At 42.7% G+C, this 25390-nt stretch overlaps 1 protein-coding gene across 4 annotated transcripts in view; it reads right to left on the reverse strand.

Moving 5' to 3' along the window:
• Positions 1 to 11: 11 nt before the first annotated feature.
• Positions 12 to 25390, reverse strand: part of fcho1 (FCH and mu domain containing endocytic adaptor 1) — a 37720-nt gene continuing 12341 nt past the window's right edge. The window contains exons 1-26 of one of the 4 annotated variants that reach the window (XM_028999913.1): positions 22727 to 22814; positions 21780 to 21891; positions 21139 to 21213; positions 19317 to 19458; positions 19072 to 19224; positions 18579 to 18683; positions 18218 to 18316; positions 17775 to 17871; positions 16544 to 16661; positions 15826 to 15850; positions 15378 to 15438; positions 14476 to 14657; positions 14316 to 14340; positions 14157 to 14192; positions 14018 to 14072; positions 13140 to 13258; positions 11952 to 12962; positions 11375 to 11481; positions 11161 to 11278; positions 9877 to 9991; positions 6712 to 6867; positions 6246 to 6378; positions 5774 to 5970; positions 978 to 1042; positions 404 to 574; positions 12 to 327 (exon numbers count right to left, since the gene is read on the reverse strand). In XM_028999913.1, coding sequence (XP_028855746.1) covers positions 299 to 327; positions 404 to 574; positions 978 to 1042; positions 5774 to 5970; positions 6246 to 6378; positions 6712 to 6867; positions 9877 to 9991; positions 11161 to 11278; positions 11375 to 11481; positions 11952 to 12962; positions 13140 to 13258; positions 14018 to 14072; positions 14157 to 14192; positions 14316 to 14340; positions 14476 to 14657; positions 15378 to 15438; positions 15826 to 15850; positions 16544 to 16661; positions 17775 to 17871; positions 18218 to 18316; positions 18579 to 18683; positions 19072 to 19224; positions 19317 to 19458; positions 21139 to 21182 — 3363 coding nt within the window. In that variant the 5' untranslated portion in view covers positions 21183 to 21213; positions 21780 to 21891; positions 22727 to 22814 and the 3' untranslated portion in view covers positions 12 to 298. Of the gene's footprint in view, positions 328 to 403; positions 575 to 977; positions 1043 to 5773; positions 5971 to 6245; positions 6379 to 6711; positions 6868 to 9876; positions 9992 to 11160; positions 11279 to 11374; positions 11482 to 11951; positions 12963 to 13139; positions 13259 to 14017; positions 14073 to 14156; positions 14193 to 14315; positions 14341 to 14475; positions 14658 to 15377; positions 15439 to 15825; positions 15851 to 16543; positions 16662 to 17774; positions 17872 to 18217; positions 18317 to 18578; positions 18684 to 19071; positions 19225 to 19316; positions 19459 to 21138; positions 21214 to 21779; positions 21892 to 22726; positions 22819 to 25390 lie in introns of those variants that run through there. The other 3 variants (XM_028999912.1, XM_028999911.1, XM_028999914.1) reach the window with 3 other exon arrangements.

A 25390-nucleotide genomic window follows, 5' to 3' on the forward strand; every position in this document is an offset into this window, starting at 1 on the left:
TAACCGTTGAATTTAATAAAACGTTGAATTTTATAAATAGTTCCAATTTTACAAACAAACTTTGCACTGTTCAGCTCTGATGACCAGATTCAAACCTCACTCTGAATATGCACACAAGCAAAAGTCTAAAATCTAAAACATATTTTCATACCTTCATTCCTTCACAAACATTTTACAAAAAAAACGAGCTTTACATCCAGTTTTTGGGGTCATTTCAACAGTAGTGTATGCACACAAAACAGGTCGACTGCATGTACAGGTCTGGAATCCACGTTCTTCCTCTGGAACAGAGATGCCCTCACAGCGAGCAGCCAGCCATGTACTTTCCTGCAGGGACAGACAGACATGACACTCTTCACAAATGCCCCGACTCAAAAGCAGCCCACGCAGGAGACGCCATCACCTGTAGCAAAGCGCTTCTTCACCAGCGACATGCGGTACTGTTTCCCCAGCAGCTCCACGTCCACGCCTGAGAGAGATGCCCCAGATCCCACGAACTGCACAGCCAGGCTTGGTGGCGGCCCGCGGGACGTCTCCGTGCACTGCTGCCAGCTCGCACACAGAGTTCCAGACCCTGAGACACACCAAGAACGGCAGGCTAACTGGCTGTCTTTTCTTTTTATTTCCTTAATATTAATATTACTTTTGCAAGCAACTGCTCAAGGAGGTCAGCTACCACACTGGCTTTTCATATTTTGGGGACAATTTACCAGGAAGCAGGAATTAAAGTATTTAATTAGTTTGAATGAATAGTCCTGAGAGAACCGACATTCTGGTTTTATTCCTCTAAACTCATTGAATGTGAGCAACATTTAGCCTTCGGTATCTGTATGGAGAGTTTTAGCTGTGGATCAGCTCTGCAGGGCACCTTACTGACCCACATAAACCTTCTAGAACCTTCTCCTCGTGATACAAGTTCTACTGCAAGGCAGGAATAAAGTGAGTGAATGAATGAAACCATCGTCAGAGAGAGTGACCTTTACTGTGGTTGGTTGGGGAGAGGTTAGGAAGTTTCCATAGCAGCCGTCTCTCCTCAGCATTCCTGTGAAGACAAACGGACCTGGTGACCCAATCATGATCCTTCTATGATCTTGGTGGTGGTAGTAGCCTAGAGGGTAACATACTCGTCTATGAACCAGAAGACCCAGGTTCAAACCCCACTTACTACCACCGTGTCCCTGGGCAAGACGCTTAACCCACTTAAGCGTCTCCAGGGGGGGACTGCTCCAAATCCCCCCCCCGTTTTATAAACTTTATCCTCTAAATTTCTGCATCATACGCACCATAAACGCACTAAAGGTCAAGCCGATTCCTAAGTGCCGACTTACGTGTGGTGAATTGAGGACAAACCTGTCATCTAGGTCTTTTTATGACTATACCATTAATTGTTTCTTCATGTACAGTGCATCTGGAATTATTCTTAGTGCATCAATCTTTCCACATTACAGCCTTATTCAAGAATGGATTTAATAATTTTGGTCCTCAGAATTATACACACACAAAACCCCATAATGACAACGTGAAAAGTTTACTTGAGTTTTTGGCAAATTAAATAGTCGTATATATAAGTACTTACAGCCTTTGCTCAATGCCAAGTCTTTTGGAATATGATGGCACACTCAAGTCTTTTGGAATATGATGGCACACCTATTCTTGGCCAGTTTGTTCCATTCCTCTTTGTAGCACCTATCATGCTCCATCAGGTAGAATGGGAAGGTTGGTGCACAGCCATTTTAAGATCTCTCTAGAGATGTTCAACCAGATTCAAGTCTGGGTTCCAACTGGGCCACTCAATTCTTCACTGTAGGGATGGTACTGGCCTGGTAATGAGCGGAGCCTGGCATTCACACCAAAGAGATCAGTCTCATCAGACCAGAGAATTCTGTTTCTTGTGGTCTGAGAGTCCTTTTGGCAAACTCCAGATGGACGGTCACGTGCCTTTTACTTCAAAGTGACATCCGTCTGGTCACTCTACCACAAAAGCCTGATTGCTGCAGAGATGGTTGTCCTTCTAGAAGGTTCTCCTTTGTCCACAGAGAACCTCTTGACAGAGTGACCATTGGGTTCTTGGTCACCTCCATGACTAAGGTCCTTCTCCCCATATGACTCAGTGATTGATGAATTCTGAATGATGGAGGCCACTGTGCTCAAAGTAGGGACCTTCAAAGAAGCAGGAATGTTTCTGTAACCTTCCCCAGAGACAATTCCTTTGACTTCATGCTTGACTTCTGACATGAACTGTCAGCTGCCACCTTATATAGAAGGTGTGTGCCTTTCCAAACCATGTCCAATCAACTCACATTATGCTGCAGAAACAGCTCAATGAGGTCACCTGACCTCAAATTTGAGCTTCATTTCTCAGCTGTTTTTTTTTTTATTTTTAATAAATTTGTCAAATTAACTTTTTTTCACATTGTCATTATGGGGTGTTGTGTGTAAATATTTGAAGGGGAAAATGAATTAAATCCATTTTGGAAAATAACAAAATGTGGAAAAAGTGATGTGCTGTGAATACTTACACGCTGTATTTGCATATGTTGAATAATTATTATGGGTCAAAGCAAGAAATTACAGCAAAACAATGGAGTCCAAGAGGAAACCCAACTAGACAGCAGACAAAATGGTGCTCTTGGCACAGATCGTGCTCAAATGGAAGGAGGTTGTGTGACGAAAGTTTGGCCCAATTGTAACCAGCAAAAAGAAAAGAAGAGCTTGGAAGGCGATGTCACCATAGATGCTATGTCACCTCACACTACATGAACACTAACATCCTTTATTCTATGTGTGAATGAAAGCAATTTGAGTCTTTATATCACAGTAGTGATGTTGTCGATCCCGCTGCTGCACCATTGGACAAAACAGCTCACAACGCTTCCTCCAGCCCCTTTTCTTTCACCAGGCTGAGGAGTTGTGCACGCTGGACGAGAACAAATCCGATTAAACAACAAACTTGTTAGAGAAGTGCAAAACGGTGCAATATTACGCTCTGAAACAGCCTGAAGACTTGCACCTGCAATATGATCTCTACAGAACAACCTGCACGTCGTAGCTGGTATCACTACTGTCATCATCGGCAGGGGAAGATATTGTGGAACATACAACTTGAGCAAAGTGGGGAAAAGCTCATTTCTACACAATATATGTTTCATCTGTCCAATTCCTCTGTCTACCACAGCTCTTGTAGCCTTGTGTGCTTGTGTGGAAGAGATTTAGGACATTACTTACTAATCTTACTGGTTATAATGGTGGTGTTCTTCTTATGGTCTTCGGTAAGAAGCCATCTCTTTAATGGGTATCCTGAATCACCAAGAGGATGACACCCTTGAGGTATAATATTCTGCTGAAATAAGGCAGCAAGTCCACTCTTGGACAGAATGCTTGCATCATGTGTGGACAACGTTCAATATAATCACTATCGAATATAACTTGAGTTCTTTCTCTATTTACATATATTTCCTCATTATTATTATGCGCACATGAGTGCAATCAATCACTCCAACCACGTATCCTCGTAAAAGGAGCTTGCTTCTCCTGTATGCCACATATTCGTATGTCTGGGAATAAGAGCAGAATCCACTCACTCTTGTGACGCATTTCAAAGTGAAACTTTACTCTGAGTAAAGTTTATTTACTCAGATCTACTGGTGAACTGGTTGAACAATAGCTGTTCATAGCAGGAGAAGGTCTATCACATCCAATCATCCAACTGATCTTCTGGCTGTTACATAATAACTACATGCTGCTAGATAAACAAAACTGACATCAGTTAATCTTCATGGACCTTTCAGCAACATTTGACATAATGGCAGGGTTCCTATCTAAAGGACTGATCTTAGCAGGTGACATGGAAGGTGTCCACATCTGCACCTCACAAGCTCTCAACTGATGTCCCTCAGGGCTCAGTACTTGGCCCTCTCCTGTTCTTCCTTTCCACCAAATCTCTTGATGAGGTCATATCTTCTGAATTATCCTATCACGCCTATGCAGATGACACCAAACTCCACCATGAGATGTACACATGTCCATCACAATCTCTGCCTGTCTGATACTCATCCTGGGTGGCAGCACACCATCTGAAACTCAACCCCAGCAAAACTGAACTGCTATTTATCCTCACCACAACAGGACCTTAAAATTTCGATGGACAATTCCACTCCACTGCTAGGTTCCTCCACTGGCTTCCTGTAGCTGCTCCAATCAGATTCAAATTACTGATGCTGGCCTACAAAACCAAGGAAGGGTCAGCACCCTCTTACCTCCTCAGATCTCTCATCACTCCTCGCTCTGCACCTCGATCTCTCTGATCCTCCAGCACTGCTCGACTGGTATCAGCATCTCGCCAGGTACTAGGAAGGCATTCATCTAGACCCTTCTCCATTTTGGCTTCTAGTGATGTGTCGGTCGTGAGCAAAATGGCTCGGAAGCAGCGCCTGCCTGTGAGCTGGAGTCAGAGCCCTTTGTTTCTTTCTCTAATTTCCAAGCCGCACGGCCATGGTCAACTACACAATGTGTGTCTGTTCTGAGCAGGAGGGGAGGGGTGGTGCTACAGGGTGTGTTCGATTTGGGTTTTAAGTCTTAAATAGACTTTCTCTCGCAAGGATTTTGTACCATGTGACATAGATGAGTGGAGACGTTTTGCAGTTCCGGCTGAAGTCAGACCAAAAAAATCTGTGTAAAGTCAAACACACCCACAGACAAATACAGAAATAGGAGGGAAGGGGATGCACGCGTCAAAATATGTGATAGCAGGAGAAAATTTGGATACATTTCAATTACATTGATAATACAAAAGGCAGAGTAAAAGCAAACAGCACATGAGAACTGTACATCCATCAGTGCAGTGAGAAGACATTTTCATGTCCATACGTTCTCGGAAAGTTCTATGCAAATGTGAAGGAAAAAAGGTCAACATTTTACTTAAATGACAGTGTTCCTTCCTCCACATTCACGTAGGCAGTCCAGATTAAATGGAATTTAAATGACTTTTAAAAGGAGACACGTGGCTGAGAAAGTTCTGGAATATGGAAGCAACATACAACCAGCAAAGATACGTTTACATTTACATTTACAGCATTTACCAGACGCCCTTATCCAGAGCAACTTACAATCAGTAGTTACGGGGACAGTCCCCCCCTGGAGACACTCAGGGTTAAGTGTCTTGCTCAGGGACACAATGGTAGTAAGTGGGATTTGAACCTGGGTCTTCTGCGAGTGTGTTACCCGCTAGGCTACTACCACCCTAGATACTAAAGACCAAAAAAAAAGAGCCAACTTTTTTATTTGAGCCGATCTAAAAGAGCAGACTCTCTTAAAAAAAGCCGAAACACAAAGAGCTTAAACCACAAGCCAATAACCTTCATTTTTAGGAAATACTTTAAACATATGTAAACTTACGTCTATTTATTTTTATAAAAGTATAGACATATTAAAGTTGGGGTCTGCATTATGAAACTAATGGTATTTGCATATTGTGAACCAAATGAGGGTTTACAGTCACAAACATCCAAAGCTCGTAAAGCTCGTGTCTGTAACATACACCTACACACTGCTTTAAGTCAGCATTTCATGAAGATCATGGCCATCAACAGAATGAAAAACCAGTGTGAACTGTGGATGGTTGCTGATATCATACAGTAAAATCACTAAATAGCTTCTAACAGTCTGGTCTCTTTCTGAACTGTAAACACAAAGCAACCAGCCTCCAACAGTCACATGATGAGTCCTGATGTGTATAAAATGTGATTTCTGTTGTTCTGCTAATACTCATCCTCACCAGGAGGCTGGCGGTTGGCACTGCACATCTGCCGCTGCGTGATCCAGGGGCAGCAGGACCTGCACAGCAGTCAGCTGGGCCGCGGGCGCGGTCGCCGGGCAGCAGTGATAGTCGAGGGACACGCGGGTGACTGTGCCGCTGCGCTGACACTCGGCAGACAGCAGCAGGGGTGCGCGGGCAGGGTCCTGAGATGACACCTGACATTTCCCCTCCATTTACCAACTACACATTTCAAAACCAACTACACACAGAGTTCTTCCTATGTATTGAAGAAAAATAATATTACTGGAAAGTTTGCTCCTTGAATATTCTACACTGACTATACACTGAAAATATTTACAACCAAATTGTAGTATTTTAAAAATATTCAAAGACATTGTCTGAAATTCAAAGGCAAATAAAAAAAATTGGAGCAGGTATATGAAAGATTTTGTTTTATTCTTTACAATGCAGAATGGTTTCCATCATGTACCTGGTATTTCAGCAGGCCAACGTTGTGGTATGATGCCTGGGGGCTCAGCTCAGCCTCCTTCTGCAAGTGGAAGGTGAGGGCCGGCATGTTAAACCAGAAGTCCCGCGAGTCTGGGTCAGTCTGAGACGGGTCACTGTGGAGACAAACCAGCAGTCACAACGTCAAGTCTGTTCTGGGGCTTTAAAAAAATTTTTTTAAAAATCCAGCCACGCAAAAGCCGTTCTTATTCCATTATAAACAGCAAATTTACTCCCCGGAGCAGCTTTAATAGAAAAGAACCTAAATTCCCTTTTTTAATGTGTGCAAATAAAGATGAAAAGCTGACTAGTTTCATGCTGCACTACCCATATATCCTGCCTCTATTAAGGGATGCCCCGCCTCTATTCTTCAGAAAAATAAAAGCATGTTGTTCAGACTGGCGCTCTCACGAACAAAAAGTAGCAAATGAAGCAAATCATTCAGATACCTGTAGAGCAGCTTCTGATTGGGCAAAAAGTGGTCCATTCGTGAGATGTTGAGCAGTCGAAAGCTGAGCACTGGCGCATTGGGATTTGCGGTAAACAGACGGGTGATGCCAGCAGGAAATGACATGGTGAGGTCACCTGTGATCTTCACCAGACAGCTGGAGATGAAAGGGAGAAAACAAACATACAGAACTGGAGTCTCACTACAAACAGTACAAACAGGCGAGAGCCTTTGACTGACAGCAGTGAAAAATATGTTGGTTGCATCATTTAATCTGATTAACTGCAGTGAATACTGGTAGCCTAGTGGGTAAGACACTCGTCTATGAACCATGCCATGAAATCTGCACTGAAATAAATGATTTTTTAACATTGTTCAGATTTAATATAACAATAAAAAAATAGATTTTATAGGTATTTAAGTTTGGTTAATTTTTTGTGTAATTTAATTCATACTGAAATATCACTTGGTCCTAAGTATTCAGACCCTTTGCTGTGACACTCGTAGATTTAACTCAGGTTCTGTCTATTTCTTCTGATCATGCTTGAGATGGTTCTACACCTGACTGTACTTGAGTGGGAAAGCCACATCCCTGTCTATACAAGACCTTACAGCTCACAATGCAGGTCAGAGCAAATCATGAGGTCAAAGGAACTGCCTGAAGAGCTCAGAGACAGAACTGTGGCAAAGCGCAGATCTGGCCAGGGTTACAACAAAATTAGTTTTAGAGACCTAAAAATGTCTGTCTACCAACGTTTACCATCCTTCCTGCCTGAACTGGAGAGAATCTGTAAGGAAAAATGGCAGAGGATCCCCAAATCCAGGTTTGAAAAACTTGTTGCATCTTTCATGGCTGTATTATATCAAAAGGGTTCTTCTACTGAGTGTGTGTGTGTGTGTGTGTGTGTGTGTGTGTGTGTGTGTGTGTCTGTCTATCTATCTATCTGAGTATCTGGGAATCTGGATTGCACGCAACTATGCAAACTTGGCACCCATTTCTGCTTGCCACATACGTGTGGGGGTAGCATCAGTGGGGTCTCATCCCCTTGTGTGCTGCTTTATGAAGGGGGTCAGATGTCTGCATCTGATCACCAGGCCACTTGTGCCCCCCTGGAGTTTGTCACTGGGGTTGGAGACTATGTGTGGGCCTCCTTCTGAGCTTCTGGCAGACGTAGAGCTGAGAGTGTGGTCCGTAGACTTTTTACCCGCCTCCCTTCTCCTCGACAAATCCTCAACAGCTCAACATGCTCTGCCTTGTATGTGCCCTATGGGAGTACATGAAAAGGACTGGACACTTTAGAAGTAGCTACTAACCCCGGGCGCCTGTCTTGGCTGCCCACTGCTCACCAAGGGTGATGGTTAAATACAGAGGACACATTTCGTTGTAGTGTACCATGTGTACTGTGTATGTGCATCAAAATGACAATCACTTCACTTTCCCTTTCATTTAAAGCTACAGACACAGAAACGGCGCCTCCTGGGAAATCTCATAGTGAGACTGGATCAAAGTGGCAGTAATTCTGCACCAAGGCTGAATTTCGGGAAAATACATTTACAAAAGACTTCAGATTCAGTATTAGGGGACCAATAAGACTGATATAAAAGCAAAAAAGTGGACCTTTAATGTTAATATTGCAATAGTGGGCAGAATAAAAATGTAAAAAAGTTAAATAAGAGGTTATTATTGGTATATACTTTAGTTAAGTAAATTGGTAGTAACCGTGACATTTGGAGTAGTGCTATCCATTCATCCTTTAATATGTGCTTATCTACAGTGAGATGAGTCTCCTGACTCAGTATTTGTGCTTTTCTTTCCACTAGTGTACAATTTTGGTCTGCTAGCAGGCATTTTGTATGTGAATTGCTGCTATTGTTACTCATGTAGTTACATAAGATCAGAATATTAGTTCAACTAGGTGTGCACACATCAACAAGTAAAAAGTTTTGTTGAACTAGTAAGACAAAAATGGCAGCTAGTACACTTTAAACATGGGTCTTGCTTTTTCATATTAAGACACATTAATACAAACTAGTTTCAACATTCATTTGCGGCGCCACCTGGATGGATGGCGCCCTTAGCATATGCCTATATTGCCTATGCCACGGGCCAGCCCTGAAGTCACCTGCTATGTTACTGAGGTTAAAAATCTTGCCCTCTCACTCACTGTATGTTACTCAACAGACCTATGCATTCATGGATAAAATAGCACAAGGAACGTAATGTAGGGATATTCGTTTTAGAAGGGAGATGATTTTGACTTTTTATTTCCTCCCCCCTCAACTCGAGTACTAGGTGGTGCCCCACTAGTACTAGCAGTGGACATTTTTGGAGCCCACTAGTAGCACTAGTGTACACTGTGGACCTCAACTAGTAGTACTACTGAAAATGTTGGCCTCATTATTACTACAAGTTAGGTCAAATAATGCTCTAACTAGTTAAGGGCTAGTGAAGTATTTTTGCTTTCATTAGTACTAGGACTACTACTTACTAGTAAGTCCATTTGTAATTTATGAGTAGCACTATTGGACTTGTGGTGCACTAGTGAACCAATAAGACTTTTGGCAGCACTAGTCCAATCCAAGTACTTTGAAATTACCAGTGTAGCACACAGCCTCACTAGTTGTACAAGTGCCACTAGTTGCTGATAAAACCTGACTAGTAGTGCAGAAAAATGGCCAACTAGTGCTGCCAAAGAGCGAATTAGTTCACAATTCTGGTTGACAAGGATAGACAGGATTGGTGCATTAGAGTTAGTGTTGGATGTTTTGGAGTCTGAGATTATGTAGATTTTAAGATGTACAGAGGAGAGGCACTGAGGGTATAGCTACCAGGCAGAAGGAAAAGAGCAAGGCCTAGCAGGAGGTTTATGGATGTGGTGAGAGAGGACATGCTGGTGGATGGTTTGAAAGCGTGAGATGCAGAGGACGTGGGGAAATTGAGACTGTTGATCCTCTTTGGCGACCTCTAATGGGAATAGCCGGAAGTAAAAGATATACACGTGAGAAGACATCAGAATTAAAATTGAGGTATTTTTGCAACCAGAACACCCCAGAATCAGCTATGGAAGTGCTCAGTATCATATATTTCATACAAGAATGTCTTATTTGAGCCTATATTCATTAGGCTTGACGTTACTATGCATTAGTGAGTGTGGTGAAGACTGACCGGTTGTGCTCTCCTCCTTTGAAGAAGGCATTGATGTACTCAGTAATGGCAGTAGCTACTGGCCATGCCTCCTGTGTGCTGAGGGGAATGGGGCTCGGCCCCCGAGACAAACCAACTGAGACGGGAGGGGGAAAAAAATAGTCATTAAATTCAAGGATTTATAGAGTGACAGACATCATGAGGTATGTCCAGCAGCTCCACTATTCAGATACAATATGAGCACTGTTCTCATGACTGTCACAGCTCAGAATGGCACATTTCCTTCATAAACCAAAAAAATTAAAAATATTCACGTAATTCACAATGCAGATTACATTTAATCTCAAATAAATTATGCACTCATTCTTTACCTGCACCTGCCAATAAAATAGAGGATCACAAAGTCCCAGGTTCAAACCAAACCATCGTGTCCCTGAGCAAGACACTTAACCAGAGGGGACTGTCTCCAGGGGGGGACTGTCCCTGTAACTACTGATTGTAAATTGCTCTGGATAAGGGCGTCTGGTAAATGCTGTAATGTTCTGTAATGTTCAGTAAACGCCTGATAATCTCTAACAATTGATACCTAAATTGATCTCTAAAATGCCCTATAGTAAGTATTCATACTCCTTGAACTTTTCCACATTGTCACATTACAAAACACAAACTTAAATGCATTTTATTAAGATTTTATGCTATACAAAAGTATAGTGATATACAAGGATAATGATATACAGTGTTAAAAACCAAATAGTGTACAACCAAAGTTAAACTAAGCGTACGTCAAGACCTCAGTAGTTTATTAAAGTACAACATCATGACCACCAAGACCACCTGGGGGCAGTGGTGACCTAGCGGTTAAGGAAACGGTCCTGTAATCAGAAGGTTGCAGGTTCGATTCCCGATCCGCCAAGCTGCCACTGAGGTGCCACTGAGCAAAGCACCGTCCCCACACACTGCTCCCCGGGCGCCTGTCATGGCTGCCCACTGCTCACTCAGGGTGAACACACCAGACTGGTCAAAAATACATTTGTGAAGAATATTCCATGTTTTGAACATGACGTACTGTATGTGATTTTGGGCTATATAAGAAATAAATGTTGTAAAAATGTTGTTACAATTTCAGTTGTAATCTGACCAAAAAAAGCATGTAAAAGGGTCAAGGGGTATGAATTCTTGCCTGCATAATAAAAATGTCCTACATGCTCAGATAGTGTCAGAACCATCTGAATGGTTTTATAATTAGCGATTTAGAACAGAACGCACAGAATCCGAGCGAGAATAATGAGAATAGAAGAATCTCACCTCTTGCTGGGCTGGGAGCTCGAGTCTGCACTCCCCACTCGCTGGGGCTGGATGAAGAGGAGGAGGAGGTGAGTGTGGGGCTGGGGTCTGGCAGCGGAGATGAGCACACGGAACGAGACTGAAAAACATGACCATTTTATCACAATATCAAATGAAATATAAAATGGAATCAGATATCAGACATGTATAGGTTACGACTGGATCTGCTACTCACCCGCTCACTGCCGTTCAGTCGATTGGCCATCCTCCTGCCATGGTTCAGGCGTGTGGGTGCTGCCACCAACAACTCTTCACTGTCCTGCCTAAAACTGTTCTGAGAGCCTGTTTGTATTTACAGTGTGTCAGTAGCTGTTTCAACTCCACAGATCACTTTATACAGATAAACATCACAGATTATATGGATCACTTTATATCGATCTATTATTATGACCTGGCCATATGAAGTGCTAAAAACACAGATTTCAAAATCCCAAAGCACAAAACAGAATTTGGAGCTGTTTCACAACCCATTTACAGATTCAGCTGTCGTGAACAGATCTGCACGTGTTCAGTATTAATACCACAATTGCTCATGTAAACTGAATACCACCTCTTCATTATCCAGAGGTCTGCTTTGGACATCCCAGCCACACCTCATTTAAAAAACACCAACACTATTGTCAAAAAGGATATGCACAAAATCCCTAAAGATGTGGCAGCGTGGCAGAAAAAGCACCAAAAACCCTTTTGCCCATTTCTTGCTCTGTATGTATGTACTGAACATCATCACTGCACCTTAGCAAGACCTCTACCTTTGTTTATGTTGCAGTCTGGTTGAGAGTTGATCTCCAGGCAGTTCTGGTCCTTATCAGTGGAGAAGCACAGGTCTTCTTGGGGACCAGAATGGCGTGTGAGTGGTGGGCCGTTCCTGCGTGGCTTCTCCTCACAACTTCTCTGCTTCATCCTGCAGGCCTCCGGTCCTGCTGCTTGGGCTCGTGGGCCACAGCTGAATGGGTTGTGCTGTGAGCTCCAGGGCTGCGCCTCCTTTTTGGCCTGGGTGGGGTTGGGGGCTGGGTGAGGACCTGGGTGAGGGGCGGGGTTTGGCCTGTGACTGCTGTTGCCCGGAGCAGCTGTTGCTGCCAGCGACGACTGGTGTGTAGGACTGCCGATTATGGTGATGGCAAAAGGATCGTCTACTGGAGACTCGAGAGGGGGTGGGACACTCCGGTCTCTTTTCCGATTTCTGTCCTTATTGGAGGAGGACGTGGATGACGGGGGTGGGAGTGTCTTGATCTCTTTGCCAAGGCTGACTGAAAAGGGGTCTCCTTGAGTGTCCATCCCACGGAGCTCACGTGACTGATGCGGTTGGGGCGGGACCCAGACCTCAGGTGGAGGAGGAGGTAGGGTTTCCTGTGGGAATGCTGCCAGGAACGGGTCCTCTCGTGAGACATGCTTACAGCTCCAAACTGGAACTTCAGCATTCGCTGGTGCCAGGAGGCGTGTTGGAAACGTGGGGAAGATGAAGGACGCAGGGTCAACGTCAGGAAGACCCAAGGGAGAACAAGGTCCACCCATCCATACACTTTTTTCGTTGGGAAGGTGAACTGGACGTCCAGGGGAAGGGTCTCGGAAGGCAGTGAGAAAGGGATCAGATGGCCTTCCCATGATTCCTTGCTCTGCGCAGCTCTCAGGAGCAGATGTCACTGGCCAAGCTGCCCAGCCTGAGGGCTCGGGGGACGGCCCCAATGGCTGATGGGAAGGTGAGTCCAGCCCTGAGTCCTCAACATTCTCAGGTGAGGACGAATCGGATGAGAAAGCAGCATCTATAGAACAATGAGACACAATAGTTCATTATCACCTTCCGCACAAACTTAGATGAGTTATTTCGGTGATTCTTTGAGTGTGTGTAAATCTGAGTATTTTAATTTAAGAATGTCTTTCATTCTGTCTTTTGCCTTCAGTATAATGTGGCTGAGGGAGAAACAGAAATGAAGATTTACACTCTGATACTCCAAAGCCACTCGTCAGCTGCTCTCTGTCTGCAAATCTGCTGGATTTGAAGGCCAACTCCAGCGGGGGTCCGAACAAAACATCCGAGCCTGATGCAGTGCAGCTTGACCTACGGTGGGGTACGAGAAAGAGGAGAAGAGGGAGAAAAGATTCACCCGTAGTCATGTGTTAGTATTTACTGGAACAGAAGAGCTTTTAAATGTAAAGCTAGAGAAGCTGAAAAGACGTAAATTTGCACCATAAAAGTGGCATTTGTGGGTTCTGGTATGAGAGCAGAAGGAATTATAGTTTAAAAAAAGAGGGAACTTCTTATAAGAGAAAACATAAAAACTCGAACAATCCTGTATTATTCTAATCCATGAAAGAAGGAACAATACAATATTTGGTGCTGAAATTCTTGAAAACAGGCATACTATGAACCAGTACCTAAAGCAGCTACTTTTAGTATATTATATATACTAAACTATACTTTTAGTATATTAGTATATTATCTAGACAAGATATTTGAAAATGATTATAAGCTTTATATACTCAACCGGCCTCTACAGACAAGAGAAAACGATACATTTCTGCATTCACTTGACCTACCTGCAACTGAGACCAATCATTGACTGACAGCTTAACTAAACCCGACTGATAACCTGGTGCAATGTAACTTGCATGAACAGATTTCATCGGCTGGAGCTTGTTCATCGCATACATACTCCCAGCTTAGGAGGTGTTGTATAGAGTATGAGGGGAAATTGGCCACAGAGAACCGTGAATGACTGGTGTTGTTGGATGGGTCATTTGACACGGTTTTTATGGTGTTGATTGTAAAGGACCACGTGTGTTAATTGCTGAATGAGTGAATGAAGAGCAGGTTTACCTGCTGTTATCGGGACTTGAAGTAGATCTGTGCAGGTCCTCCTGATCCCCAACTGCTAACATGCAATACAAGGATCATGGTTAAGGTACAGTTTTCGTATGATAGTGTGTAAGTGTGCTGTAAAGACAGTGGATCTCACCTCCTCCCTCAGAATATCCGAGAGTGCTGGAGTTACCTGTGTGAAAAAACAGAAGATGCTCACACACATCAGTCCATGCTTAGTATAGATTCCAAATGTTTATGAATATATGTGTATATACTGATATGACTCTCATATGACTAGCAGAGCTGAACTTACGAGAGAAATGTCTTTTGACAGACACCTATATTGGGGAGGAAAGGGAAGAAAACTAAAATTATGACAACTACAAGCACCAAACTGATTTCCACCTCTACCTTTAACTTTGCAAAATGTATTTTGTGCATGAAAATCTCTTTCTTTAAGACAGGTGCCATACCCCTCGGTTGGGGGGCAGCGTCAGTGCTCCAACAGTGGCTTTCAGCTCCAGCTCGTTGGCTGCTGAGTTGCTGCGACCACTAGTCCCCACTGGTCGGATCTGAATGTGGAACTTCTTGGGCTCTTCTTCATCAGCATCTGAGTCGCTGGAGTAAAAGTTGTTCTCCTTATCCTCTACATCACGTTGCGACCAGAGTCAAGGACAAAACCACAACCTGCCCAATATGTACAATCCCAAAGAGTTCGTCCTGAAGGGACTAGTCTAGTACACTACTGTTTGACAGATAATAAATAATTGGCAATTTAATTTAATTTTAATTTAATTTCACATTCAATACTACATGTTGGAAACCGTATACTGGTAACAGAAGCCTGTATTGAGTGATGAATGCTAGAAGAAGTATGCAAGTGTTGAGTGATGTATGCTAGAACACCAATAGAGACATATTAAAAAAGGAATTCCTCCAGGTGGTGCCATATTGTTCTCATGGTCCAAGCCTTAATCATATCTCGGTATTGTGTTCCTAATTAAGCAGTCCATGTGTACCTAATTATCCTAATGTACCATCCAAATGTGTGGTGTTCTGCCACTTTTAAATGTTTTAACATCAGCTGCTTTACCTTCCCTCCTCAGCAGCATACTTCACTGGTCTGAAACTCTTACCTCTCCTGTTTGGGCCAAGTGTCTTGTGAGTGACAGCAGGGCTTCATCTTTTATTGGCTATTTTGTGAGCAAATCAATGAAATGGCAGCTGAGGCAGAATTGCTCACCTAAATATATTATTAAAAAAAAAAAAAAAAACGCGATGCAGACAAAATGCCCCCAATAATTGACCAAGTTGATGATCGGTCGATCCTTGATATGACCATGTGTGACTAGTATATTAAGTAGGAGAAGGATATCATTCTGACTGACTTCTGAGCGAATCACAAAGCCTTCTTCATCCACCTCCAGCATTGAGTTCTACACACAAAACAATCATTTATTATGGGGCAAGGACCTAGTATAACAGTATGTATGTCATTAATGTAAAGTATAAAATAAATCAGTAATAGTATTTACAATGAAATTTACATACAAAACAAAAAGATTCAACATGCAACTGCAAGTGTATAAAAACTGCTAACATTTAGTAATCTAGCTGCCTGAAAATGACAAACCACCCAGAATTCACCCAATCGCAACCCCGTTGCTACCAGTGTGAAACGTGGGCAAAGTCATTTGTTATTTTGAGCACCCAATAGCTTTGTGACAAGATGAGTCATAAACCATTTTATAAAAGCAGCATTCATACAATTTCACACGTTAAGCAAAAGCTTAAAGGAAGGAAGGAAGAGTTGAGATACTCACTGGTGCTTCAGCGATTGCTGACTCTCTGTAACGAAATAGAACGAAGAGCGGTTTTCTATGGGTGATGTTATTGATGAATTTCTTGGTTTCTGTTTTTATCAGTGGATAATATTTATGTAATTCCCATCGGTATTTAATGTGACTAGACCAGTCAACATGAATGCTTATTCTACAAAGTAAGAGTGATCCTATTTCTACTCTTTTTCACCCACCTACCTCAAAAACGTCTGCTTCAGCATCAGCTGTATATTTTGGGTTCTGGGTTCACCCAGTTTCTGAACATTCTGTCTCTCACCCGCAACATTTCAGTGAATCTGAACTGGTCCCATCTACAGGGTGGGCCATTTCTATGGATACACCTTAATAAAATGGGAATGGTTGGTGACATTGAACACATTTTATAAGTGGTCAGACACTTGTAAATAACTCATGAAAGAATAAAGTTACGTTAAAACAAAGCACACCATTGTTTCTTGTGAAATTATGTGTCACATGACCCTCTTCCTATTGAAAAAAACAAAAGTTGGATCCAAAATGGCCACTATGGTCACGACCCATCTTGAAAAGTTTGCCCCCTCACATATACTAATGTGCCACAAACAGGTCGTTAATATCACCAACCATTCCCATTTTATTAAGGTGTATCCATATAAATGGCCCGCCCTGTATTCTAGTGTTACGTTTATTAATGTTTCTTCATTGTTACAGTTGCACTCACGTGGAATCTGGTTCCTTGTCCCGCTTTCCCAGACCTGGAATACGGAAGGCCTTGCCCCGACTCTTCTTGCCAGTGTCAGCCCCGAAAGATGGCAAGAAATCCTCGAAGCCCACAGACCCTACAGAACAAACCAAACGCAGACCAAACACTCATGACCAGAAAAGCTAACAGCAGCAATCATGTCTAGTTGCCCAGGACTTATTAATGGCCAGGATGCTCACTGGTGAAGAAATGAATAAATTACTCTCATCTACAGCATCTACTCTCATCTACGGGGCAGTGGTGGCCTAGCGGTTAAGGAAGCGGCCCCGTAATCAAATTCAAATTCAAATTCAAATTTTATTTGTCACATACACAGTCATACACGGTATGATGTGCAGTGAAATGCTTTCTGCAACTGCTACAGACCACAGTATTGCAAATGTTGCAAGTAAACAGTGAACCAATATGCAAATATTGCAAACATAACCAAGTATTACACTTTTACGTCTTTAACATAAAATATGTGTAACTGGTAGGGTGAAGGTGTGCAAATGAGTTAGTTTTTTACAATGTTTAAAGAAAGAGAAAATGAGCCATAAAAGAAAGAGCAGTAAGGACCTAAAAGCGCAGAAGGTTGCCGGTTCGAATCCCGATCCGCCAAGGTACCACTGAGGTGCCACTGAGCAAAGCACCATCCCCACACACTGCTCCCCGGGCGCCTGTCATGGTGCCCACTGCTCACTCAGGGTGATGGGTTAAATGCAGAGGGCAAATTTCACTGTGTGCATCGTGTGCTGTGCTGCTGTGTATCACATGTGACAATCACTTCACTTTAGCATAACCCAGCCAGAGGGGATGTAGGTGACTGTAGTACTTGGTGCCGTTCCCAAGCCAGGTAAATGGGGAGGTTTGAGATAAAAGTCGCTGCTTTCTGAAGATACCATCTGACTCCTCTCAAGATTAAAAACAAAAATCAAATTTCACAATCATTCAATTTGTCTTCGTTACCTTCTATTAAAAACATTCAAGTTCTACTCTTCCAAGCAGAACCATTTGAATTCAGTCACAAACAGACTCAATCGGTTTCTTTATCAGAATCAAAAAATCTGCTCCACCCAGCAGCAGAGTTAACATACCCATGTAGTATATTGTTCAGAAATGCAGTAATTTATGATCAAATACTGCATTCTAAAAATGTTTCTTCAGTTAGAAATATATTACGACAATAACCAATGATATAAAAAAGTACCTGGTCTCTCCTTCCCTGTGCCTTTCACCTCTGTAAACTTCTGAATTAGGTTTTCAATGCCAATGTTCTCCACATTCTGCTTAAACTCTTCATGGACCTAATCCCACAGACAGGAACATGAAAACCACATATTTTATTATGGCACCCCACCTAATCATATATTGATTGGCTGTGTCCTCATATGGGCTGATATTTGAGACAGTAGAAACTGAATTTGAATTGAATCTGTTGTAAAACTTGGTTGGGAATCTGCGCTCCATTCCATTTTTCCGGATTGTGCATTGCAAAAAAATTAAATTGAGAAGTAAATTTGCATTTTAGGGATGTATATATGCAGTTTCAATTTCATTGAAATTCAGATTCAAATGAATGGTTAAATTCACAGCCCTAATTCAAATTCAGTTTCTACTGGTACAAAGCTTAACCCATACTTCGCTGCTTACCTGTCCTACTTGGACATGTGTGTCCTCGATCGAGTGTGAGTACGCCCGAATCAGCTGCTTCATCTGACTCAGGTGGGTCTCCTCCAGGACCTGGAACTTCTGCATAGACAAATACCAGGGCAATGGGTAGATAAAGATGTAGATCTACTAGATATACAGTATATGTATAATGAAATATTTCTCATAATATTGTCCCTACAGAAACCAACAGGCAGCAGTCAGGACAGTTACAGTTTCACATTATGACTGCTTAATGTGAAAGAATCACAATTATCCACTATGGAGGAAGTTTCAAACCTGCATGAAAAATATTAAGCATGGCTATAGAGCCATGGGCAGAGGATCATGGGAGCTCACAAACCTGTGCAGATTCGCTCATCTTCTGCTCAAAATCCCCACCCACACGGTTGTATTTCTCAATAGAACAGGTGAGGACCTCCGCTGATTTCTTAGACTTGTGTTCGGCCTAAGACAGGGACAGAGGGACAGGCTGAGACATTTATTTAACATAATCGCAGTGGGCAGCTGCTGACGCTTGCAAGATGAATGATGCAGGGCCTGATTAGTGAACACAATTTAAAAATTCACTTTCCAAAAGGACATATCGTGTGTTAATGTTTGAGTGTTTTTCTTTTGTTTTCTGTTTTTGTAACGTTGTGATATTTGTCAGAATTTACGGTTCTGATAATTAAAGGGTTCTCAGTATGGATATAAGTCATTGTGTACCCAGTACTTGTCCTCATAGTATGGGAGCATCCCTTACTAAAATGTATACTGATGTCAAACACTCAAACACCAGGAACTGTTACGTAGTGGAGTAACACACACACACACACACACACACACACACACACCTTCTCCAGCTCTTTCTGCGGCACCCCCTCTTTGCGCATGCGGTCCAGCTCTATGCAGCGGGTGTGGTAGCCCTCTCTGGACTTCTGCAGCTGTGTACTCTGCACCTGCAGCGCCTGCACTGCCTCCAGGGTACCCACCACTTCCTCCTTAGTCTGACACACACACACACACACACACAGCGGAAATCACGTTTAAAATCCATCATAAAAAAAGTGGAGGAAGAGCTCATTTTTACTGCAGTTACCTTGCGATGAACTTTGACCTGCTCTTCACTGTACTTGTTGATGTCACGGATGAGGTCGTTCATCTTCCTCATCAGCTCCAGATGACACAGCGCCAGCTTATCGGAGGAAACCCGAAACACGTCCCACATGGGAGCAAAAGTCCTGCAAGGATGTCCACACCAAACACTGGATCAGAACAGTCATAACCTCAAATCCAATCATATATTGAATAAAATATACAACCATAACCTCAAATTCCTCAACCAACAAAACCAAAAACATTCCAAACCGATAAAACCAGTCCAGACCCCAACTTTAAAACAGGAACTCGTAAGCTCATTGCGGAGTGATTAGATATTCCATCACAGTACCTACGTAAGCAGGCCAGGTGGACCAGAGGGACAGACTGCACCTCCTCTACAAAGCACGTACAAGATGAGTAATCTGAATCTGAACACTTTATTTCTGCAGTTATGGCCGCAGTAGAAGCTTCCACTGAGCCAGCTTCTCTGTGTCTAGAAGGTCCCTTCGGTGCGGCAGCAGGGGACGGCTCTGAAGTGTATGTGAGGGGAAATGAGACACTTTCACTTCAGCAAAAGCGCAGTGTGCAGAAAGTGTGGGGGCGGGTTGAAGACAACGGGTGATTATTTTCCAGTTCTCCAAAACCTGGTCAAGGTAACTTGATATAGTTCTTCATGGGTGCTCACATTGGACACGGCTCCAATGATCCAACATGTGCATTTCCTGCGGAAAACACTAAAAGTGCTTCCTCACTTGCTCACCAGACTGCTGCACTGGAAAGATGATAACAGGACAGTATCATGGTTTCAAGTGTCTTTACTTGAGGAACATCTCATTTGGGGCCATATCAGTTTTCATACTGTGGCTTACACCAGCTGTGGTGGAAAAGGGGTTCAGGAGCCATTACAGTAGCAAGAACACATCACACCTCAATGAATAGTGTTGTGTTCCAGCAAGTTGTTTTCAACTTTCTTTATTCCATCATTAATAAAAAAAGAAAAATGGCTTTTCCGGGTCCCTGAAACCTGGTAGGGGCTTCGCCTGGGACTTTTTCGGCTGGGGCGGGAGCACAGTAGACAGCGGGAAGTGTGGACAGGGTCTTCACTGTACTTGAGGGACAATGGATGTCTCTGGTTTCCTGGGCCTGTTGTTCTCTAGTTCCTATGGTGCATTGCTGTGGCCTCTCACCCACTATGAGGGCACTCCATGTTTAATGTACACACACACACACACACACACACACACACACACAATAACAGCGTATGTTTGATATATCAGTGTTGATATATATGTATTATGTGTAAAAGCAAATGAACCACGCCTCTAAATGTTATCCGTGCTTTATGCAATGCATCAGATTGTTTAAACGGATCCCCAGTCGTAGCGTAACGTTTAACTCATCATAACCAATTCAAACCAGAATGCAAATCAGTAATATCACCAGACACAGGGTATAATGATTTTAGAAACACTAACAGAAATGGTACAGAGATCCCCACCCAGGAAAAAATCCACGTCCGATGCCCACCTGGAATTAGACGTGGAAGAGGCCGCTCATCATTGTGGTTCTTTCCCGGCTTTTTCTCTAGATTATTCACTGCCTCACACCAACCTTCCCGTGTCTGACTATTCTCCCGGATTTGCCCTGGCCTGTCATCTGTTCTGATGCTTCAGACCACTGGCCTGCCCACCAACGCCAACAATTCCCTTGCGTTGTGGACCTCGCTGTCGCCGATCCTCTACTTCAGTCATCCTGCACCTCCTGCATGTCTGCGACTGCGCCCCCGGACTCCCCCGGGACAGAGTGCTGTCCCCACTCACCCCAGCTGACTTCCATTGCTTGCCATTTTGGCCAGTTTGCTCATGGACTTGGAGTAGGTCTCTTCAACAGCTGCCCTGAAAAAACGCCAGAGACACAAGCAAAATGTCTCTCAGGACAGCATGATCTTTCCAGATATTGAGAGGTTTATGGCATTATACTGGCTAGAAAAGCTGGTCTTTTCATTCACCTTTACATTAGTTCCTTTTCTTTTCATAAAAAAGCAAATATATAAAGCTAACATGTATTCTTGCTCATGAAAATGGCTAGCTTGATAACTAATATGATTGAATTATGACACATGATAAACACTTTTTATTCAAAAACAATAAAGCATTTAACATAACTCTAGATATAATTCCCAGTCATCTTCATTTCTGAGCACCTCCATCATCTAAGATTGGCCTAATCACTCTGGATTAGTGCCTTCCCATAAGCACCATTTTTATGCCCATCATAAATCATGGCAACTGGACTTTCTTTAGGGAAGACACCTTTCATTCTGCATCCACAGAACTTTGTTAATCTGCCATGTCCAGTTGCCATGACTCAACTTTCAGACAAGTAACATCGCTGTGTTAATAATGCTCCATTCATTTACATTTACATTTACAGCATTTATTAGATAACATTCACAATTCACCTTGATGAATCACACAAGATTTCTTCATTTGGGTCAGATTTCCAATCTGATGTCCCCTTATGTTGTCACAAGGGGAATTTTCTTTACTCTGGAAAAACGGCGACACGACTTCCTGTCCGAGCCAAACATTGTGGTTGGTGAATGGTGTTGATGACATCATTTTGGCGAATGGCTCAATTTCTATACGCTGCTCTCATCCTCGTCCCGCCTCTCTCCTCCTTATTAGCATTTAAAGCTACAGACAGCGAAAAGGCGTGTCCTGGGAAATCTCATTGTGGGTCTGGATAAAGGTGGCTGTAATTCTGCACCAAGGTTGAGTTTCAGAAAGAGACTTCAGATACAACCTTAGGGGAGCAACTAAGACGGAAATAAAAGCAAAAAAAAAATAGTGAGGGGACCTTTAAGGTCCAATACTGGTCTGAGCGACTCCATGGCTGCTGGAGTTTCTAATCTCAGGCCACCACACCTCACGCTTCAGACCATCTGAATGTTAATGTTCATTTGACCACTACCCTGTAATCTGCTTCACTGGTGATTGCACAATCAATGCACCACACTTTCAATTGGAATCCCTGCACTGGAACTCACTACTTGATTTATTTTTACTTAACTTTCCAACCTGCTTCATATGGCGTCAGTGCAGTAACCATAGCAACCACTCAGTGATAGCTGTATTGTTTACTAGCTTATACCTCTTTTATTCGGTTTCATTTTCCTTCTTTCTTCATTTTTTAAAATTATTTTATACATTTATTCTTTAACTATACACAGTAAAAGGATGCATGTTCTACTGCTATATCTGAGCACGTGACAGATAAAAATCTTGAATGTCCATATCTAAAGAAGTGTGCTGCACTTATTTACAGACTTCTCCACAAAAATGACCATGGTTATAGTAAATAAATGGTTTAATAACCCAGCTCGGCGTGAAAAAGTCAGCATCTCACCTCTCCCGCACAAACTCCGCCAACTCCTTTGTAGCTATTTGTCCATGTTTCATGTTGTGGTAGAGAACATCAAAGCCAGCATTTTTCTCCCCCTGTAGAAACAGCAGGCATTACATTACAGCAGGCCTGAGATGCAGCACACGGAGCACAAGAACAGAGATGTAACAGTCTACAGGATGCACTAAACTGTTTCAAGTGTAGCTGTGTGTTATTTATGTGATGCATGGCGGGTTAAAAGGCAATGTCTGTAGTGGAAACACATTGTGTTCCCGACTTCCCTCTGTATACATGGATCCCCACAAGATAACCTTTAGAACAAAGTTCTATTGTGCACTATTGACTGAAGAGTTTGTTCCTTCAGACCAACCCATGACTGAGCATTACGCTCCACTGTGTCCACAGAGCAGCTGCCTTCACACGCAACACTCTACACAGCACAGGGCATTTACATCACGATCAGAAATGCAAATAAATCTAATCATGCACAAAATGAATGCTGTCTGGTAGTTGTGAAAAAGTGTACTTCCATTTGGTGGAGTACATGATGAAAAATGATTTCAATTTCAGTCCCTGCACGTTAGCACTATTGGACATTAACACAGTAAGGTTGAACCATTCAGCATTCTGCAGCCACAGTGCTGGGGTTCGAGAGCCAGGCTAGCACTTGGTTTACTGCTGCTGGAATGATGCAACCTTTCCAAACCATTCCAAAAAAGACGGCTGAAGGATACAGAGCTACTCTCACCCTACTAATGAGCTGTATTGTGATTCATACTATGAATACATAATAGAATCTATCTTGCTCCATCTTCCATAAGACATCTGTCTTTAAAACAGCCAGGGTTCTTCCAACTGGATTACAAGCAGGTCCACCTCTGAATGCCATCTGGCATCTATTCCCACTCCTACACTCCCTCCACTGGCTCCCAGTAGCTGCCCCACCTGCACCAGATTCCAAATACAAAGCAAAACACTGCACCTCGCAATATCTGACCCTGCAGTACTGCTCGCCTGGACTCATCTAGACAGACGGAGCTGTGCTCAGTGGCACCTCGGCACCTCCTTATTACGGGGCCGCTTCCGTAGCCACTGCCACCACTGCCACTTAGAGAATACTTAGAATAACTTGTAACATTCTTATAGTCTGACTTATGTAAGAAAAAACTACGTTGGAAGAAAATGGACGTTGGTAAGTCACTCTGAATAAGGGTGTCTGCCAAATGACATAAATGTAACTGTAATATACATTATTTATTCCTTTTATAATACAGTGAATTATGTTCTGTTTTTAAAAACTATATGGTCTAGTCATGTCTACTAAACTCATTAAGTAAAAATGACAACTGACTCCCCTGTTCATATGGCTTTCAGTAGCATTTACACCCAGCCATACTGGTTCTGCATGAAAAGCCCCTGCTCCAGTACACCTGACAATATGAAATATGAGCTTCCTCTTCACCTGACCTCACGGTAGGTATAATGATCTCTCTCACACATACACACTGGGCATAAGACAGAAAAGAGTAACTATTCAAAATTCATGCCATGCACCAAATAAATAAATGGCTCAGGATGGAACACATTAAAATTTACACTGAAAATGCCAAAATATAATTTTTGTACCTTTCATCAATTACTGCAAGCAAAATAACATTTTATAAGAAAACTGAATTTAAAATATTAAATTCAAATTTTATTTGTCACATACACATTCATACACGGTATGATATGCAGTGAAATGATTCTGCAACTGCTATAGACCCCAATATTGCAAAGATTGCAAGTTTTCAAGTATTGAAAGTATATAACATGCAAATTTTGCAAACATAACCAAATATTACTATTTTATGGTTTTTAAACATAAAATATGTGTAACAGGTAGGGTGACAAATGTGTAAAGTGAAGTGAAAGTAAAGTGAAAATTTGTGCAAGATTCTGGGGGATAGAGTCCAGAAGTGATTGAAAGTGCTGGAGTGTATTAGAGTTCAGTCCTATGTAGTGTTGTTGTTGTTGAGGGCATGTATAGCCTGCGGGAAGAAGCTCCTCCTCAATTCTCTTGGAAGCGCTTCCCTGATCGCAGCAGAGAGAAGAGTCCATTGTTGGGGTGGCTGAGGTCCTTCACTATCTTCCTGGCCCTGGTGCAGCACCGCTTGCTGTAGGTTGATTGACGGTCAGGGAGCTTGGTACAGATGATGTGTTCAGCTGATCGAACCACCGCCTGTACTGCATGGTGCTGTTCCCAAACCAGGTTGAGATGTTTCCCCATCAGGATGCTCTCTATGGTGCAGGAGTAGAAGTACCTGAGCACCTTGGAGGGCAGTCTAAAATCTCTCAGGTGTCTGAGGGGGTAGGTGCTCCAGCTTAGTGGTGAGTGTGGAAGAGATTATTGTGTTAAATGCTGAACTGTAGTCGATTTTAACATAATTTTAACATAATTTCACTTCCGAGTGTCCAGGTGGGTGAGTGCTGTGTGGAGGAGATGTGAGATGGTGTCATCTGTGGATCGGTTGGGACGGTAGGCAAACTACTAAAAACTAAAAAGGTGATGGCTGCGGTACCAGTTCTAGTGAGTAAGGATGTGGACCCGTAATGGCAAGGTTGCAGAGTGATGACCATTGACCATCACTTCTTTTTTCACTAAATCGGCACGGTCTTCTTTATGGA

This window comes from Denticeps clupeoides, chromosome 13 (genome assembly GCF_900700375.1).
Source record: "Denticeps clupeoides chromosome 13, fDenClu1.1, whole genome shotgun sequence".
Classification (NCBI taxonomy): Eukaryota; Metazoa; Chordata; class Actinopteri; order Clupeiformes; family Denticipitidae; genus Denticeps; species Denticeps clupeoides.